Genomic DNA, 19041 nt, shown 5'->3' on the forward strand with positions numbered 1-19041 from the left:
TATTTATCGTCTGGGTCTCCTAATAGAACGTTAGCTTTCTGAGGGCAGGAGTTCTGTCTCTGGTCATATAGCACTGATGAATCCAGAGTGCCCAGAACATGTCCAGCAATAGACATTCCCTTAATAGCTGAATGAGGGAAGGAGTGAATGAATGATTTTAGCATGATATCCAAAGCCTTTAAAGAAAACAAAGCCAGCCACTTCAAATTACCTTTAAAAAGAGAAAAAGGAGAGATAGCACTTCACTTTAACAATATGATCAGGACTCAACATGAGTGCAAATTAGCTCGGTCTATCTACCTAACCATATATTTGAGGCATAACTATAACTGAAGGAATAAACAGTTTTGAGCCTTGTGTTACCTTGGCTGCTTGATAAGCCCCTTACTATTATTTATAGGATTGAGAGGAGAACCCCAGTCCCACATAAAGACACGGATACATTGAGCATTGTTTGAACGAGATTTCTCTCTACTCTCCAATTCCTGTTATTACACATACTGAAAAAATAGTTTGGGAACAAAGCTCTGCTCTCTATGTGTGTTAAGGGACCATCACAAATGTATCAGAATGTTGAGAAACAGCCATTCAGTATGTTAGCAGAGCCGAAGAGACCTCTTCCGATCCCCAGGTCACCTGTGTCTCAAAACAGAAATAGTGGTTTGCGTGACGTGTTCCGTTCATAAAAACTTGATGATTCCAAAGAGTGTGTAATTCTTTCTTGTTTGTTCCAGAGAATAATGTAGACAACCTGTGTCCGAGCCCACTTAATTCGTGGTTATATTATATTCCTCAGATTACGCTCTGGGAAAGGACTGTATCATGCACGGGTACATGCTGAAGCTAGGGAACCCATTTCTGACTCAGTGGCAGCGTCGGTATTTTTACCTCTTTCCAAACAGACTTGAATGGAGAGGAGAGGGAGAGTCCCGGGTAAGTTGAAAATGGCCTTACCAGCATGGACTTCCAGCATACTCGATGTCACATGGCTCTTTCAGATTGCAGGCATGGCCTCTAAAGTATCCCGCTAAGCTGTGGGTATCTATTTTAACTTGTGCATATGAGATTTTGGTATCCAAACTTCAACTTTTAAACGTAGAGCCAAGGAAGGATTCTGTAACATCTCAGAATAGGATGTGAGGTCAAAACAGGTTTGAAGAAGTCCAGAGAAAGTCAAGGAGATCAAAAGAGGGGGAAAAAAATCCAGGACTTTGGAGTCAGACAGAGGTGCTTCAATCCAGAGCTCAGAGAAGATCTGACATCTACAATATGGCTAGGTGGTTGTAGGTCCACCTGTGCTCAGTCTTCCCTCATGTGGCCTCCCCTCGTCAGGCTCAAATCAACTAAGTGATGTAAGCCATGACTCTGGGCACAGAGGTGAGGTTGCCAAGCCACACTTCTTTGGTCTCTGCTTTGTTGGAAAAGTGTGACTTCCATACCATAGGCAGGAAGATACCTCTCCCCCCTCAGGTCCTTTACACAAGACAGGCGGCATTTATTAAGCGTCTACTGTGTGAGGAGCGGGGGGCTTATCTAGAGGTAGCAAACCAAGAAAAAGGTATGCTTCTGTTCTTGGGGAGGGAATGGCTGGTCATCTGGGGCCAAGGAAGCAGGGCGATGGTGGTTCCAAATGTCAAAACACAGTCAAGTCTTGGATTTGTCAGAATATTGCCTGTCAGTTGTTGGGTGGTGAGAAATGTAGAAAGTAGTAAGCTCTAATCTTGTTTTTTCTGACTTTAGAATGTGTTTTTAAATCCTCATTGGTAAAGAGGCACCTTGGGTGGCTCAGTTGGTTAAGCATCTGAGTCTTGGTTTTGGCTCAGGTCATGATCTCAGGGCTCCTGAAATTGAGCCTCGCTTTGGCCTCCATGCTCTGCAGAGTCGGCTTGTCCCTCTCCTATCCCCTCTGCTTTTTCCTCCAACCACATGCTCTCTTTCTTTCTCAAATAAATAAATAAAAATAATAAATCCCCATTGGTAAAGCTGATATTTAATTATGAGTGATTGCTACTGCACGGCACATTCCTTTCAGATAAACAAGACTTCTCACCATTATTAGTGCCATAGAAGTCACTTTCTCAAACTAATACATCTAGGCTGTGAATTGCTATTAATAAGTTTCTTTGAGGGGGGCTCTTGAGTTGTAACTCAGGTGCTGGTAAGTATTATATAATACATAATATTATATAATATAGATCGTATTTTACAAATGTATAAACTCAGCACCCAAATTATAATTCATATGTATTATTATTATATAATGTATTTCCTGATAATAAGTGGCCCTGGGCATATTACACATTTACAGTTGATCCTTAAATAACACGGGGGTCAAGGGTCTTGGCCCCTCACACAGTCAAAAACACATGTGTAACTTTTGACTCTCCCAAAACCTTAACTACTTGATAGCCTGCTGTTGACCAGAAGGCTGACTGATAACATAAGCAGCACGTTAACACATAATTTGCATGTTACATGACTTATATACTATATTCTTACCATAGAATAAGCTAGAGAAAAGAGTATTATTAAAAAAATCACAAAGAAAAGAAAATACATTTACAGAATGGAACTGTATGGAAGCGTACTGTCTTTATGGGGAAAAAAAGTCCCTGTAGAAGGGGACCCACACAGTTCAAACGCATGTTTTTCCAGGGCCAGCTGTACTCTGCTGTCTACTAGACAGTCACCCTGGTGCACATTGAAAGGAAATTACTTCACTTTTCAGGATATGTGAAAACTTAGGAAATCTTCCCTTTTTTTTTTTTAGACATCAGGTATGATCGGTTAGCTTGGTTTGAACAGTCAGCATTCAGTGTTCTGTGTGAGAGCTACCTAGTGTATATGGATGGATGGATTAGTAGGTATCAGTCAGGAAACAGAAAACGTGAGCATTTATGACAGTGTTGTTCTTCATTTAGGAGTCCTGGAGTATTTATCAAAAAAACATAAAATGGCAAGGTCCTCATGACACTATAGCATTCACCTCAAGCATTCATGTTATAGACCTAGCGTGACCATCTTTTAAGGGTTTATAATATCCTGTTGATCTTTTCAAAATATCATTAGCTCACAAGCCAACATTGCCAGACCTTTCCTGAGCTGCCACGCCAGAAATTTAGCCATACCCCGTTCACATATATAAGTCATACAGCACTTTGTTTTGTTTCCTCACAACTTGGTCCATAGAATTCAGACGAGTGTGCAACACAGAAAGGACACATGCAAGTCACAGCCATTCAGATATCAGTTCTGTTGCCAAGGGAACAGCTGTGCTGTTGTTGTACAGAGACATTCCGTTCTTTGCCATTTCCTTCGAGATGCCATAATTTGAATTTTGTGCATGTCCCTTCGTAGCCATTCCCTCTCACTTCTAGAATATCATCAAAGAGAGGAAAAGGCTGATTTTTTCTTTTTACTTTTTCCAAGCTGATAGTTTTCTGTATTATTTATTAGTTTAACTTAAGAAAGGAAATAATGGGGATCCCTGGGTGGCGCAGCGGTTTGGCGCCTGCCTTTGGCCCAGGGCATGATCCTGGAGACCCAGGATCGAATCCCACGTCGGGCTCCCGGTGCATGGAGCCTGCTTCTCCCTCTGCCTGTGTCTCTGCCTCTCTCTCTCTCTCTCTCTCTGTGACTATCATAAAAAAAAAAAAAAAAAAAGAAAGGAAATAATGTGAAATAACTTATTTTTTTATTTTTATGACTAGCAAAATTTACTGACGATGGAACAAATTCTGTCTGTGGAGGAAACTCAGATTAAAGACAAAAAGTGTATTTTGTTGAGGATAAAAGGAGGGAAGCAATTTGTCTTACAATGTGAGGTGAGTTTTTCAGTTTTTAAAAAAATCTTCCCCCAAGTAAAAGTTAGAGCAACTGTATGCCTACCCAGTGGGGATGGCCCCCCAGGTATGGAGAGCTTGAATCCCTGCTTTATGACTTAGCAGGGAAGCCCCAGGGTACAAGGTGCTCAGCAGATTATGGGTCACTTACAGAAGTGAATGGCAGAAAATGGCACGAGAGGAAGTATGTGGAATAATCTGAGCCCTGTCTGGAAGCTCTGTCTGGTGTGTGGCATGGGCCTGTTTGTTAGCTCGTCTCCCAATTCCTATCTTTCAGTATGTTGGTGTTTGAGGCTTGGATGTTTAAAGAGACACAAGATACCAGTGACTTCTCTCAGGGAAAATGCCATCTTCCTCTCTCCAAAGTTCTATTGTACCCAAATTTAATTCCTTTGGGGTACTGTGGTGTGTGAGGGCAGAGAGTGTAGGATGTGGGTGTGTATAGGGGGGACGTGTGTGTGTGTGTGTGTGTGTGCATGTGGGGGGTGTGCATGGAGGGTGCGTGTGTAGTAGGTGTGGGTGGGTGTGCATGGGTGTGTGTGTGTGTACATGTGGGGGTGTGGGTTGCAGGGGGGGTGCATTGTAGTGGGTGTGAGTGCGTGTGCATGGGGGAGTGTGTACATGTGGGGGGTATACATGGGGTATGTGTGCACGTAAGTGCATGTAGGTGGTTGTAGGGTACTGTGTATAGAGGTGGGTCAGTGTAGGGTGTGTGAGTGTACATGGAAGTGGAGGGAGTCTTGGGGGTGTGTGTGGGGTGTGGGTATGCATGGGTGTGTATATGCACACATGTATATATGTGGGTGGTTGTAGGGTACATGTGTATGCATGTAGGTGGGGAGAGTGTTGAGGTGTGTGCGGTATGTGTATGCACAAGTGCCTGTGTGGGTGGTTGTAGGGTGCATGTGTACAATTAGATGGAGGCAGTTTGGGGGGTATATGGGTGTGTATGGGTGTGTGTGTGTGTGTGTGTGTGTGTGCACAAGAGCATATTTAGAGAGAGAAATGAGTTGGAGATACCCAGAATGTGTGTCAGTAGCTTCACCACTACATTGTACATGTGAAGGTGCTTGTTCACTAGTCAGAATTTCTCCTTAGACATTACCGTATAGACTTGAGTTGTTTTAGGGATCAGAAATCAGAGGCAATCTCTGAATGGATCACAGGTAGTGCCTCTCAGGGTGGGGGCGAGGGATCCCCGCGGGGCTTGCCAGCTGTCCTGCTCCCTGCAGGGGGCCCTGGAGGAAGCCCCCACATGGCCCACAGTGCTCAGAAGTTGAGCACTTTTGCCTCAAACCTAATTTCCAGTGTTGGCGCCGTGGGCCAGAGATCTGGGTGGTGTGCTCCTTGCCAGAGGTGAGCCAGTCATGCCCATTGCCACTTGTCCCTCTGTGTGTCCGTGTAGAGCGACCCTGAGCTCGTGCAGTGGAAGAAGGAGCTGACCGAGACCTTTACGGAGGCCCAGCGGCTGCTGCGCCGCGCGCCCAAGTTCCTCAACAAGTCTCGGTCCAGCGTGGTGGAGCTGTCCAAGCCTCCTCTCTGTCACAGGAGCAGCAACGGCCTCTGACACCCGGGACAGGAGGGTGCTGGGGAGATTGGGCCTTTCAGCCCTTGACATGGAGCCTTTTGGAGAAGTCTGAGGGTCAGAGGTTCTGTCCACTTGTTCCTGGGGCCCTTCCACGGTGGGGAGGACCCAGGACACCGAGGTGCTCCTAATAGGAGCTGTGACTGTGCTCAGGGTCCGGGACTGGCCTCTCAGCCTCCAGTGCCTCCTGCGCATCACATCTGTCTCCGCTTGAAACTACTGAAGAAACAAACAAAAGTTCTTTCCCTTTGTTCCCCACCTGTTTGGGTGGACATGAACCTCCAAACTTGAAATGATCCCTGCTTATCACTTCAGTTTGTATGTCTGATATCAAACCTATCTTAGACTTGCCAAGTGGGAGTGCAGCCCCTGATGGCATTGAGGCTGGACAGCCCGAGCACTGCCCTGTGGCACCTATGGGGCTCGCACGTGTCCACTCCAACACCACCAGATGAGAGGTCAGCCATGCGCTTCAGCATCGACTTCCTAAGGCCCTGGCCTGTGAGCTGAAGATACTTTCTGAGACAGTTGCACGTGGGCCCCCACTGTGTGAGCGGCAGCATCCAGGTACCTGCCCGCCTCTGACAGGGAGCAGAGGTGGGGAGTCATCCGTCACCGAAGGCGTTCAGCAGTGGGTCGTTGGAAGGCTTTACAGGGATTCCAAAGGACAGGCAGTGGGGTTTTAACTTTCATGGCAACAGTGATTTTCAGAAATCGTCAAATAAACAAATTGCACTTTCACATGTCTGGGTGTGCACAGACACTTGGGGGTGAGTCTGTCCTGGGCCCTGACAATAAGCAGTTTTAGGATACAGTCGTTCTGGTTCCTTCTGCCTGCCCTTGGGACACATATCCATAATGGATGCATAAAGGAAGGAAAGAATTGCTCTGTTTCACGTTGTAGTATAATTTAAAATGAATTTTATTGACAAAAGAATGCTGAAGAATGAATGTGTTGAAATGAGTTAACCGTGTATGTTGACCTTCATGTTATCCTCCACCGGTCCTTAGTGAGTGGTCCTTGGCCCCGGGTGGGTCGTCCCACAGCGTGACAGCAGTGGAACGGGAAGGCCGGTCGCCTGATCCCTGGGGCATCTTCTCTCCTCTTCACAGTCTGTTCTCCCACAATGCGTTCTGCGCCCTTTTCTCGCCCCCAATAAATGCCGGGCTGTAAGAACCAGTGTGTTTCCCAGTGAAGTCTCTCTGTCATCAGACTAGAAACAATAACAATAATTTTTAAAGTCCACATATTTGTCTTATTCTTAGTGCAATCTTGTTGTATGTTTCTAAGTCAACTACTAACAATATAAACAACTTAACATCATCATTATCTGCATACTGCCCTCGATATTTTTAGTGGCTCCAAATCTCTGTGCACTGTGTTCTTTGAGAAAGTGAGGACTTCTTAATGAAATTATATTTTGAGAGTTTGGAAGATAATTACTGAAAGTTTTTATATTTCATAAGAGTCACTTTGGAAAAGAAATCTGGAGGTCGACTCTCCATCTCAACTGCTAGTTGAGGTTTAAATTAACATCCACGGTTCTACTCTGCTATTTCCAGTAGAGGAGGACAGATGCACTCTTTACATGCATCCCCCTGGTTTAAAAGGGAAGAACAGTGTTCACATTCTGCTTTTTAAAAAACCAAAACCAAAAAATCACTAGCAACAGAAAAATAGCTGTTCCTCATAAAGGGCAAGCACCTTGCGGCCGTGGTTAATGACATTTGTCACTGCTGTCACCCCCTCCACTGCCAGCTCCCATCGCTCAGCATTTGCAGGTTAGAAATTGCTGTGTCCCAAGCTTCTGCGGGACATTCGAGGCTGTCCTGTCAAGAAGGGCACAGATTCCTTCAGGATCTGGGCTTAGCGTCTGCCATTTCACACCTAGGACATTAGCCAGGCCAACCTGTAGCTCTTTGAAAGATAGCATTTTTGCTCTGGAGTGGAACATGAGGTTGATCTGTCTTTTAGAAAGGAAACATAAATTGGGAAATATCCTGAGAGCACTTTTGCCTCAAACCTAATTTCCAGTGTTGGCGTCTTGTGTGCCCGGGCTTCTGCCTACACTTGTCCCCGCAGCCATTCTGACAGGGCCAGCGTCTCTGCTGCCAGACGGAAGGTGCTTCTGGGACCCTTCTGTGCCAGCACGTTGTGCCTGCATGGCCAGCGAAGGCCACTGGTGTAGAGATCTTGGTATACTTGGCTATTTCAGAGAGTTTTAAGAGCATTACATCATTCTTAGATGTTTGACCCTCCCTACGTTTAGAACATTAAAAAGGACAAAATTCAGCACACACTTTCTCATTCAAAGAAGATAAACTTGATACTATTTTTGTAAAGCTATAATGTCTTGATTCCATAAATCAAGGGAATTAACAAAGCAAAGTCTAAAGACTCTAAGATGGCTTTGAGCTGCTATCCAACATAGATGGAAGAAATTAAAAACTTTAGTGACTCCAAGGTTATTTTTTTAAGTTAAAATATTCTCTCTGGTGCATTTGTCCCTTCATGGCATTGGGAGTCATGGTTTTTCCCTCTACTATCATGTAAGTATGATTTTTCAGCAAAACTTCTAGAAATTAGCTGCTTCGCCGCTAATGCAAATGTCTCCCCACTCATGCCTCTGATTGGCCAATCTGCACACATTACAGTTTCAAAATTTGTGTGGAAAAAGTAGGGCCAGAGGTGAAGGAAAGCAAACATCCTGCCCAAGAAAGGCCACCACCACCACAACATGCAACCACAAGATCTAGCCTGATGTGTGATTTGAAATATGCCATATGGATACTAGAAACAATTGTTTTAAGGCCCTTACTGGCCATTATAAAATATCCTTTACCAATTGACAGTGAGTTTTAACTCCATGAAAAAGATCAAAGTGTGGTTTTTCTCTGATGATTTAAAAAATTTCACTTGGAATTTGTAGTTGGGCCAGTTCAATACAGTGTTTGACTTTTCAATGGTTTTTCATATTAAGAAGAGAAACAAATTCTCAGAGTCGGACCTTTTTCACATAATGTAAATCTGTAAAATGTACTTTGAAATGTGCTGATGTAAGAGAAGACTTCCTTTGTAGGACTTAGTCATACATAGATTTTTTTTTTTTCCCTCAGTAATTTTTTTCAGGGAAGTGTTTCTGGGTCATTCAGAGATGGCTGATGACTTACCTCCTCCCCACCCCTGAGGACCAACTCGTTTGTGCCCAGAGAGGAGGTGGGCTTCACCGGAGTCTGTGGCAGGTGGTGTCTGGGAGTCATGGGCTGTACGGATGGGTGAGCGAGTGCCAGCCAGCCAAGAACAGTGGTAGAAATGGGGCGAAGGAAGGAAAGCATTAACTTGCAGATGAAAAAGTCATCCCCTGTACACCAAGCACCAAGGAAATAAAGTTGGCTAATTCTTTTCCTCCTGACAATGGGAGTTGAATAGTAATTACCGTGAGATATAGTCACTTTATTTTCAATTAGAGTTGCTGAACTTATGGATAGGCCATCGCCTTTCCATCAGGGCTCTGCACACCCTCCAGCACCCTCCAGGAAGGCACCCAGCACCCAGAGCTAACACCTGTCTGTGTGTGCCTCGCAGCCACTGGGAGGGCCAGGCACAGGATCTGGGGCCAGGGGCCCTGAGGCCAGTCGCAGACCTCATCGCTCGTCCACTGGAGCCGCAAGAAGACCCCCAGAATAACAGCACATTGCTTGCTGTTTGAGCCATGCCCACTTGTAGAGTGAGCTTTAGCAGTTTAAATTTTGAAAACATTTATTCCTAAAGATCTACCATGATTTTCCCTCCCATGAAAGGTTGACTCCAGATGTCTGAATTAATCAATTACTTATAAATTCATATGAATATCAATTTTTTCTTTTTACCCAGGCCACATTTCAAAGAGGTTTTTATTTTCTTGGTGAATTAATGAAAACCGAACTCTGAAATGATACCATTTCCTCAAGTCGTAATGTTAGATTTCTTTCAGCGTCAAAGACCAATAGACCTGCTTTTTTATAGCCGAGGGACAAGGATGCCTTCCCCACCTTGCCCAATGCCCAGCCACTCACTGACGCGGCCGGGGGGCGCTGATCGGTAAATGCAGCACCCCAAATGTTAAATTACCTGTATTTAAACATACACACGCACTCCGTACAGAAAATGAGTTAACAGTATATGCATTTCATCAAAAACCTGCAGAAACAAAAATTGTGTTTTAAAGTTTCAGCAACTCCCATTCTTATAGTAAACTCTCCTATACACCACAATCTCAAAACCATCTCTGAAAACTGGTAACTCTGCTTCCGTATTTAATTTCATCCTAATATAAAAACGTCTTTCATGTAAGGGTAGGGAATGGAGAACTATTTCTAACCATGCACTCATAATTACAAAAGGACTTGAAATTTAATTCCCCATGTCTCAGTTGATTATATCCCAGGATGTATATATTATATGTGGTTTATAAGCTAAACACTGGCCATTTTTTTAAGTTCTATTGTAAAATTGTATTTTTCTATGTTTTAACTAATTACAGTAGATTTGGCTTTTTCTGAGTAACATAAAGATTGCTAAACGACATATATTAAAAAACAGAGTTCTATTTTAGCACAAAAGCATTTTATATTATTTATTGAATCCTTACATTTGTTGTCATCAGAAACATTTCTTCTTTCTGCTCCTTTTTATTTGTATAGTTTGTTATTTAAGGAGACGGCAGCCCTTTCTGTGTTTCATAAAGTGGAAATGATGCGCACAGCATTATTGTGGGGCGAACATCCCCCCTCACTGCCATGGACTGTTTGCAACAAAAGCTCACCCTCTGGTCTGTGCTGAGACGTATGCGCTTCCTGGGCAACATCTGACAGCCACCTTGCCGAGAAATACTGCTTTCATCTACCTCTTCAGAAGGCCTCCTGCTTGTTGACAGGCACCCCCAAATGCTTGCTTCTAGACTGGCTGCATTATCAAAGAATCTCAAACACATTTCGGCGAGATTCCCTCTTGATGTCAATGTTAAAGCCACAGCATCGTCTAAGCCAGCGGGGCAGGTAGATAGATGGCCCTTCTGCATCGTTCTGGAGCCCAGAACCGCCTGCAGAGCATCATTTCCTACTCTGATTGTGCCAAATCCCTGGAATCCGTCCTGCCATCGCCAGGAGATTCGACTTTGCACCTGATTTATCAAGTACTAAACGGGAGGTCGGTCCTCAGCACTTGTTACAAGTGGCCAGCCGTGATTAAAAACACCCCTTCCAGGAGGAGCGCATTTGAACGTAACCACCCCCACCCCTTGCTGTCTCAAAATGGTTTGGAAAATGGGGTCCTAAAGGCTAATGCCCTCGTATGTGATTAAATCTTGGCCAGAGGTCCTATTCTTGAGTGGACGGACCCTCAAAGATTTCTGTGAGCTAGGATGGATGACCGGTCTCTGGGAGAGGGGGTTCCTCCTCACGTGTTGACATTTCTCTCCACCTTGTCTTCCTCGCTGGGTAGCCATCAATGTGGCAACATATTCACTATATTCTTGGCAACCTGTCACACCCTTTAAGGAAGAAATCCGTGTTCTCTTGCGCGTTGCCCTATGAGGTGAAGCCGGTGAATTAGGTATTGTCAATCTAGATGTTGTACCTATAAAATGATCATTTGTCTTGGTGTCTCTTTGCATTGATTGTGCCAGTGGAAGTTTCTAGCCCTCTCCTAGTACACGCTTAACTAGTGCACGTTGGAAGTCCTATCCTTCGGGAGATGCCGTTCCGCGCCTGCGGTCACCCACCCTGTGCGGGGCACGTACTGTCATTTGGTATCACCGTCTTTCACGGCTATTTTGGAGCAGCTAGGCTGGTTTCTTCTGTTGATAAATTGCTTCTATAAAATCTCAATAAAAAGGCTCTGTACAAAGATACCTACTTGGGTGTGCTGTCCTCCCCACCCCCACCCCCTCCAATGAAAACCTGCACTTTATCAAGCTGCTGAGATATCAGGAAGTGACTCCTTTTAAAGAATCCCAGTTTTTAGGACAATCCATGCAGAGACTGATTTTATAAAGAGGAAGGGAGAGCCAGCCTGCATTCCTTCGGATTTTGTGGATTGTCAGAGCACAGCCCACCTCACGGTTTCGGGGGCTTGGAGGCCCAACTGCCTGTGCCTCCTGCAAGACATATTGTAGGGAAAGAGCCGGTGACAGCTCCTGGGGTGGGGGGTGTCCATCTCCTCCCCAGTTAGCCTAGGCTACACCGGCCCCCCCCCCCTCCAGCATGCTCCCAGGGTGCCCTTGGACTCCCTCAGGGAAGTGCAAACCCCTCGCTCTCCATCCCTGCTCTCTGAGACCAGCTGAGAGACCCTGCGGTGCGTGTCAGTTTAAACCAGAAACCCAAGGAGGTGGTGACCCCAGGATCCCTGCCGCCTGCGCAGACCTGCCTGCTTGGGGACCGTCGGGTCTAGGGTAGGCTGGGTATTTCCTGTCCTTGAGCTGGAAGCACCTTCTGTGTCCCCCTGGCTCAGGAAAGAAGGCAGGCAGGATTGACTCATGTAGCTCTTTGGTTTCCCTGGAATGTACTAGCGTCTGCCAGCTGGAAAACCATTTCCCCGAGTAGTTGACGGGAGGCCGACTGTGGGGTGGGTGGTCAGCTCCATGGGCAGAGGGTGGCGGCGCAGTGGAGCCTTTGGTCGGATGCGCCACCTCACTGAGAGCCAGTCCCCAGAGCCACTGGAGGCCTGTCCCCTCTCGGGGCCTGGAAAGGGGTCAACCCTGGGCACCCCGCCCAGCCGGCCTCTGGGGCAACTTGTTTGCTCTGCCGTTTTCTTGCCTCTGAATTGTGAAAGTTGAGTTAGATGAGCCCGAAGGACCATTCCAGCCAAAATCTCCAGGTTTCCAACTAAAGGTAAATGTGAGGGGCTTAAGCAGGACTTGGGAGCAAAAAGGAAGTGCCTGCCGTGTCCCATGGTTGCTCCCACGTTGCCTCACAGATAACTGCTACCCGGTTCTCTAAACCTCACCCTCCCAGCCTTCCTCCCCAGCCCTTCCTTCCCATTTCTGGCCCTATGTACGTGACGTGGACAAGAAGACAGGAGCCCAAGGCCTTCCCCTTCCTCAGGCACCTGGGATGGGAACCGTCTAGAAGAGTGTTTCTCGGCCCAGCATGTCTGGGGCGCCAGCGGGGCCATCCTGTGCCCTGTAGGATGTTGAGCAGCCTTCTCAGCCTCTACTTGCTGGATGCCAGTGCATACCCCCTACTAGCCAGTCTTGACAACCCAAAATACCTCCAGACGTTGCCACACATGCCTTGCGGGGAACAAAACTGCCACCAGTTGAGGACCCCTGGTGCTAATGATGGGACATTCTCAGTGTGTTGCGGTCAGAGTTGGGGCACAGAATCCACAAAGGTGAGAGGTTGTTGCCGGGGTTAGTGGCCAGAGCCCTTAACTCCTGGGTGGTTGTGTGGACCATGAGCCCTGCCATGTGTTTGTTGTGGCCAGACTCATTGTGCTGCCAGGAAATGAGCTTGACAAAGTGGTATTGAAGGTAATGCCAGCCCTGAAGGTGGAGGAGCAAGTGTTGGTGTTAAAATTCCAGGGGGCGGCGGGAGGCGAAACACTTGGCTGGCTCGTTTGGTTAAGCGTCTGGCTCTTGATTTCAGCTCAGGCTGTGATCTCAGGGTTCTGGGATTGAGCCCTACGTGGGACCCCGCACTGAGCATGGAGTCTGCTTGAGATTCTTTCCCTCTCCCTCTACTCCTTACCCCCTTCGCGTGCACACGCTCTCCTCTGTCTCTCTCTGTCTCTCTCAAATAAATAAATCTTAGGGGAAAAAAATGCAAGAAGGGGACGGGTTCTTCATGTGGCCCAGGGCTTCTTCTGACACCTCTTCATTTCTTTCTTTATGTCAATGTATTGGACAGATTTTTCTAGACAGCGGGCCAGATCCAAGAGATGCAGTGGGGTGGGGACATGAAACACCATGCCAGTGAACTTCCCCCTCATCTCAGCATCGACTTTGCCCACGGCTTTGGCCAGTGACCGCAGGGGTGAGCGTGGGAGCGTTGTGTCCAGGGGTAGCAGCACTGGTGCTGGATTTGGTCACGAGTCCCTCTATCTTGGCATGGATGACCTTGGCCAGGGAGTCTGTGGTGGACAGTGTCACGTGCTGTCTGGATCCTCCTTCAGTGGAGGACTTCTTATCTGTGCTCAGGCGGCCCTCAGCCATCTCCCCTTCAGGGAGGCCTTAGCTACAGAGAGCACCACGCCCTTCCCAGGGTGCCCACATCCAGTGACTGGTTGACACAGAAGTACAAAGGCCCGGCCATCTTGGTCCCAATTTGGGAACACAACAGGTCACAGTGAGGTTTCCTGAGGCTACTGGGGGCCGTCGTACAGCTAGACATTTCCCTCTGTCCAATGCCAATTTCTCCATCCTTCCATAGGTGTAGATACCAAGAGAACTCCTTTTTTTTTTTAATTTGCAGATATATATTTTTTAATTAATTAATTTATTTATGATAGTCACACACAGAGAGAGAGGCAGAGACACAGGCAGAGGGAGAAGCAGGCTCCATGCACCGGGAGCCCGACGTGGGATTCGATCCCGGGTCTCCAGGATCGCGCCCTGGGCCAAAGGCAGGCGCCAAACCGCTGCGCCACCCAGGGATCCCCCAAGAGAACTCCTTAATGAACTTCTGTTCATTAAATTCTCAGAGTCCACTTCCCCCAGGAAACCAGTCTGCAGTGTTCATCCCGGGTGCGGTAGGAGAAAACAGGAGCTGAAGTGGGGTGTGGGGGCTGCATCACCCACTGCCCGGTTGGCCATGGTCACAGATGGGAATCGGTGGTAGTAGGTGGGACATAGAAAGCCCCTAGTTTAAAGAGAGGGGCCCTTCCAGTGTTCAAATTTGCAACAGGGGTGAGTGGGGGTGGCACCCCAGTGGGAAGGGATGCACTGGCTGCTGTATCCTATCGAGCTGGGAAAAAAATTGCAATCTAAGAGCTGGAACACAGAAAAGGAGCCTCGTGCACATGCTCCCAGGAAAGATAAAAGTTTAAGGCTGAGAGACTGATTTTCCATAAATGCCTGATTTACAGAAGACCAATAGTGTTGGATTTTCCTTGGCTGATGAGACGTTGGTCAGAGGTTGTCCCCTCTTCCACCTTGGGACGCTTTGCCAGAGGTGTGAACCGGAGGTGACGCAGGTCCTGTTGGTCTCCCGAAGCAGGCTGAGTGGACCTCTGTGTGGCTGGATTGGTGTCGTCTGTCTGGGGAGTTTTCAGAGCTGGTGTCTGTTTGTCATTGATTTTAACAGACCCTCACAGAACAGCCCCTTCTTTACATTCCTGCCCATAAATACAACCTACCCCAAGCCCTGGACCCCACCCCCACCCCACCTGCAACCCGAGACTGTTTGCTTGGCCTGAACTGCAATCCTTCTGCTGTTCCTGAATAAACATATGCATTTTGAGCATGCTTCCGTCTACTTGTTTTTTTAGGGCAGCAAAGCGTTTGAGAAAAGTGGGAGAGAGTGAACCCTGGACGGTGGGACTGGGTGGCCATCGCTAAGCCTAATGAATACTTTGGGGAAAGATCGTAAGAAGCACAGAGGAATCAGTTGCCAGCAGAAAGCAGTGTGAGTCAGGGCCTCGTTGGTGGCTTGCAAAGAGGGCCACATCCCGAGTGGGAGGGAAAGAAAACGGGGACCAGACCCAGGGCTGAGTCATCAGATCAGATGGGCACCGAAGGTGGTTAAGCTCCGGGCAGGTCTGTCTGCTTTACCAAGGCACACCCTGCTTGGGAAAGAGTGAGACCTTGTCACACGGGAGGGGGACACCCGAGCAGAAGCCCTTGCAAATCTCGGATCTCCAGCTTCCTCTGACCCCTCCAAGGCGGCAGCCGTGTTCTACTCCTTCCTACGATGACACAGCGTCCCCCAGTCCCGCTGGCCTGAGGCGGGTGCAGTGGCACCCCAGGGTCCCATCGGGGGCTGCGCCTCCACACTCCTGGCCACCAGGCCTGCAGCTAGGGTGACGTCCCACCCCACCCCGCCGGGAAGGCGATGAGGGAGGGGAGGGAGTCACAGCCCAGCACCAGCAGCCAACAGGGATGGGCCGGAGTGGGGCTTGTCGCCAGGAGAATGGGCCTTGGGGCCAGTCGTGGGAGGATGTACGCATCCGGGGCCGCTCGCCTGGGCTGCAGAATTGTCGCCCTGGCAAGGGCACCACGAGCCCGGCTCCTCTGAGCATGGCGAGCGTGAGGTGGGGGCTGAGATGCTACAGTTCCTGAGGTAGGCGGTGGAGGAAGGGATTAAAGAGTATAGAGAAGTGGGCACGCCTGGGGCCTGTCCTGGGCAAGGCCGCAAAGCCCGCCGCAGGGCCCGAGGACACCGCAAGGCCGTCCCGAGAGACGGCACCAGGTGCCGCGCTAGGCAAGGCCTGCACAGATCTATGTTTGGTCATTCAGTCATTCAACAAACACTGAGCACCTACCGTGGGCCTCGAGGGACGGGGACAGTCAGTGGCATCAGGATCCCCATTTTATAGACAGGAACCCGGAGGCCCAGCGAGGTGAAGCCACTTCTTCAAGATCAGGATGGGGCCCAGCTCCAAAGCCTGTGCCCTTCCTGACACCCAGAACTCTGTAGACACGCCACCTCCAGACCCTGGGCACGGGGTGGGCTTCGGGGGTCCCTCTACGGAGATCCCTCCCACCTCTACACTCCGGGCTGTCGTCTTCTGTTCACCAGCTACTGTGTCCACCAGAGATTCCACGAGCACCTGCTCGGTGCCTGGCCTGGTCCTGGGTGACCGGGATGAGCTGGAGACCACAGACTGGTGAGAGATGGACGGACAGACAGACGTCTAGAGAATGCAGGATGTGGGACTGGGTGCTGGGACACCTGCTCTGGTCCAGTTTCCATACATTTGGTTATTTATTCCATATACATTTATGGAGCACTTACTGTGTACCAGCCACTTAAAGAGACACAGACACAGAGTCAGTTCCCCTTCACCCCCTGGGGACTGTGACACACAACACAGGCCCCAAGGTAGTCATGTGGGGGGGATTCTCATGATTGACCCACAACACTCAGATGCACAGGACTTTTCTCCAGTTTATCAGCACACACACACACACACACACACACACACACACACACACGGTTCTCTGAGAATAGTAGGGATGATAGGAGCCCAAAAGAAGAGAGGCCAGGGCCTGGGTGATGGCATTCGGCCACCAGGAGCCAAGCAGAAGCAGTCACCTGGCCTGCAGTGAGATGGGGTACCTGGGCCCCCCGACTCTCAGGCTGTATGGAGATGATGAATAGAATGTGGGATTCCCAGCAACAAAAGAGATGGGCCCCCAACAAGGGTCCTACTCAAAAAAGAAGGATGACCAGGAGGCTTAAGTCAGTCGTCCCAATAAAATATCACAACCGAGGGGCACCTGGGTGGCTCGGTTGGTTAAGTGTCTGCCTTGGGCTCAGGTCACGATCTCAGGGTCCTGGGATGGAGCCCTGTGTTGGGCTCCCTGCTCAGCGGGGAGTCTGCTTCTCCCCCTGCCTCTGCCCACTCCCCCCCACCAGTGCATACACACACACACACACACACACACACACAGAAATAAAATCATTAAAAAATAAAATATCACAATCCACCCCTTGGTCATTTTGTGGATGTAGAACTGACCAGCTGCAGACGAGGCCGGTCTCGGGAGGGGCAACTGACAGCCCCAGGGCAGGCTCTCGGTTCCTGGTCTGGGTCCCAGAGGACCTACAGCCGCTTGGACTGTCCCTACTCCAGAAGGCCCAGAAGGGGCCAGTTTTGCGAGGGCCTTGGTAAGAGTGCCTTCACTTTCTTGTCCTGTCCTGCCACCTGGGGAACAAAGCCTGGAGACCTGGAGGCAAATGCTCAGCCCGGTGACAAAAAACTGCTTACCAGGGCTGCCCTAGGTCATAGCGTGGGCAGAGCAATACTTTGAGCACCACGGTTACCAGGGGAATGAAGCAGACATGCCAGGTGCCCTTGGGACCCGGTGCCCTTCACGTCAACCTAACGGTCACTGCAGATTGAGGCTGGCGGAGACCCCCAGCCGGGCCTGGAGTCATTTCTGCAGGTCCACCCCAGCACGTAGGACTCACGGCCATGAAAGGATACGGAAGATTGAATAGGACAGAAGAGCACCAGCTAGTTTTAGCCCCAGGGGGTGGGTTCACGTCTCATAGTCCAAAGAAAACAATTTCCATAAACTTCCGATAAAATGCTGAATTTTGGGCAGCCCGGGTGGCTCGGCTGTTTAGCGCCGCCTGCAGCCCAGGGCGTGATCCTGGAGACCCCGGATCGAGTCCCGCATTGGGCTCCCTGCATGGAGCCTGCTTCTCCCTCTGCCTGTGTCTCTGCCTCTCTCTCTGTCTTTCATGAATAAATAAATAAAATCTTTTAAAAAAATAAATAAAATCTTTAAAATAAAATGCTGAATTTTATAAACTTTATGAATTTTATAAAATGCTGGGTCTCCCTTCCTTCCTTCCTTCCTTCCTTCCTTCCTTCCTTCCTTCCTTCCTTCCTTCTTTCTTCTTTCTTTCTTTCTTTCTTTCTTTCTTTCTTTCTTTCTTCTTTCCTTCTTTCTTCTTTCTTTCTTCTTTCTTTCTTCCTTTCTTCCTTTCTTTCTTTCTTTCTTTCTTTCTTTCTTTCTTTCTTTCTTTCTTTCTTTCTTTCTTTCTTTCTTTCTTTCTTTCTTTCTTTCTTTCTTTCTCTTTCCTTCTTCTTTCTTTTTCATCTTTCTTTCTCTTTCCACCCAGAAGGAAGTACATACCTTGAGAATACATCGCCCCATCAGCCACAGGGATAGAACAGCATGGACTACTGGTTAAAATGTTTTGAAAGAGAAGCAGCATGTGAGTTTGAATGGAATGGTCATGGGCTTTGGGATCAGGAAGATCTGGATTAAAAAAAGAAAGAAAGAAAGATCTGGATTGGAGCCCCCGGCTAGCTGTGCGGACTTGAGCTTAACCTGTGGGCGCCCTTACTTTTCTCCCCCTGGGCAGTGGACACGGTACTTTTTCTACTTTACAGCATCCTGTTGATGCCGCATTTAAGACTGTGCTCCCTGGGTTTGAATCCTGCCTTTCCACCGCTTTGGGCAAGTTGGCGGACCTCTCCGTGCCTCAGTCTCCCCATCTGTCAAGCGAGAGTGGGGAAACCCCTGCCTCGTGCGGGGCTGTCGGGAATAGTAAATGAGCTCAGCAAAGCCCTCAGGTGGTGTCTGGCGGGTGACGCGTGTTTTCGTGCATTGATTGTTTACCGAGAGGCACCAGAACTGGCTCCAGCTATTTTTTTCCAAGCGTCCAGGCGGAATGCAGAGCGGGGCTCCCCTCCTCCCCCGATCCCTGGCCTCCAGTTATCTGGGTGAGGCAGAGGCGGGAGCGTGCGGCCCGCCCGGGGGCAGGGATGACGGGGAGAATGTGCTGTCCCCTCCCCTGCTCCGCGCCACCAAATATGTCCATGCCGTCCGATGCCTGGTCAACGGCCACCCCGGGCGGCCGTCTCCTGGCCAGACCTGGGGCTCACCGGCTAATTTTAGAAATGACTTGTCGGCTCAGCTGCTGCCATCACATTGGCGCAGAGGGAGGGTGTGGGGAGGA

General features: G+C 48.7%; 1 protein-coding gene across 7 annotated transcripts in view; it reads left to right on the forward strand.

Annotated features, from left to right (window-relative positions):
- Window positions 1-14870, forward strand: part of GRK3 (G protein-coupled receptor kinase 3) — a 132332-nt gene extending 117462 nt beyond the window's left edge. For 2 of the 7 annotated variants that reach the window (XM_038575482.1, XM_038575487.1), the window contains exons 19-21: window positions 797-933; window positions 3711-3824; window positions 5248-6673. In XM_038575482.1, coding sequence (XP_038431410.1) covers window positions 797-933; window positions 3711-3824; window positions 5248-5409 — 413 coding nt within the window. In that variant the 3' untranslated portion in view covers window positions 5410-6673. Of the gene's footprint in view, window positions 1-796; window positions 934-3710; window positions 3825-5247; window positions 6674-8544; window positions 10022-10110; window positions 11319-14491 lie in introns of those variants that run through there. The other 5 variants (XR_005379327.1, XM_038575484.1, XM_038575485.1 and 2 more) reach the window with 5 other exon arrangements.
- The last annotated feature ends 4171 nt before the right edge of the window (window positions 14871-19041 follow it).

This window comes from Canis lupus, chromosome 26 (genome assembly GCF_011100685.1).
Source record: "Canis lupus familiaris isolate Mischka breed German Shepherd chromosome 26, alternate assembly UU_Cfam_GSD_1.0, whole genome shotgun sequence".
In the NCBI taxonomy this organism is placed as follows: Eukaryota; Metazoa; Chordata; class Mammalia; order Carnivora; family Canidae; genus Canis; species Canis lupus.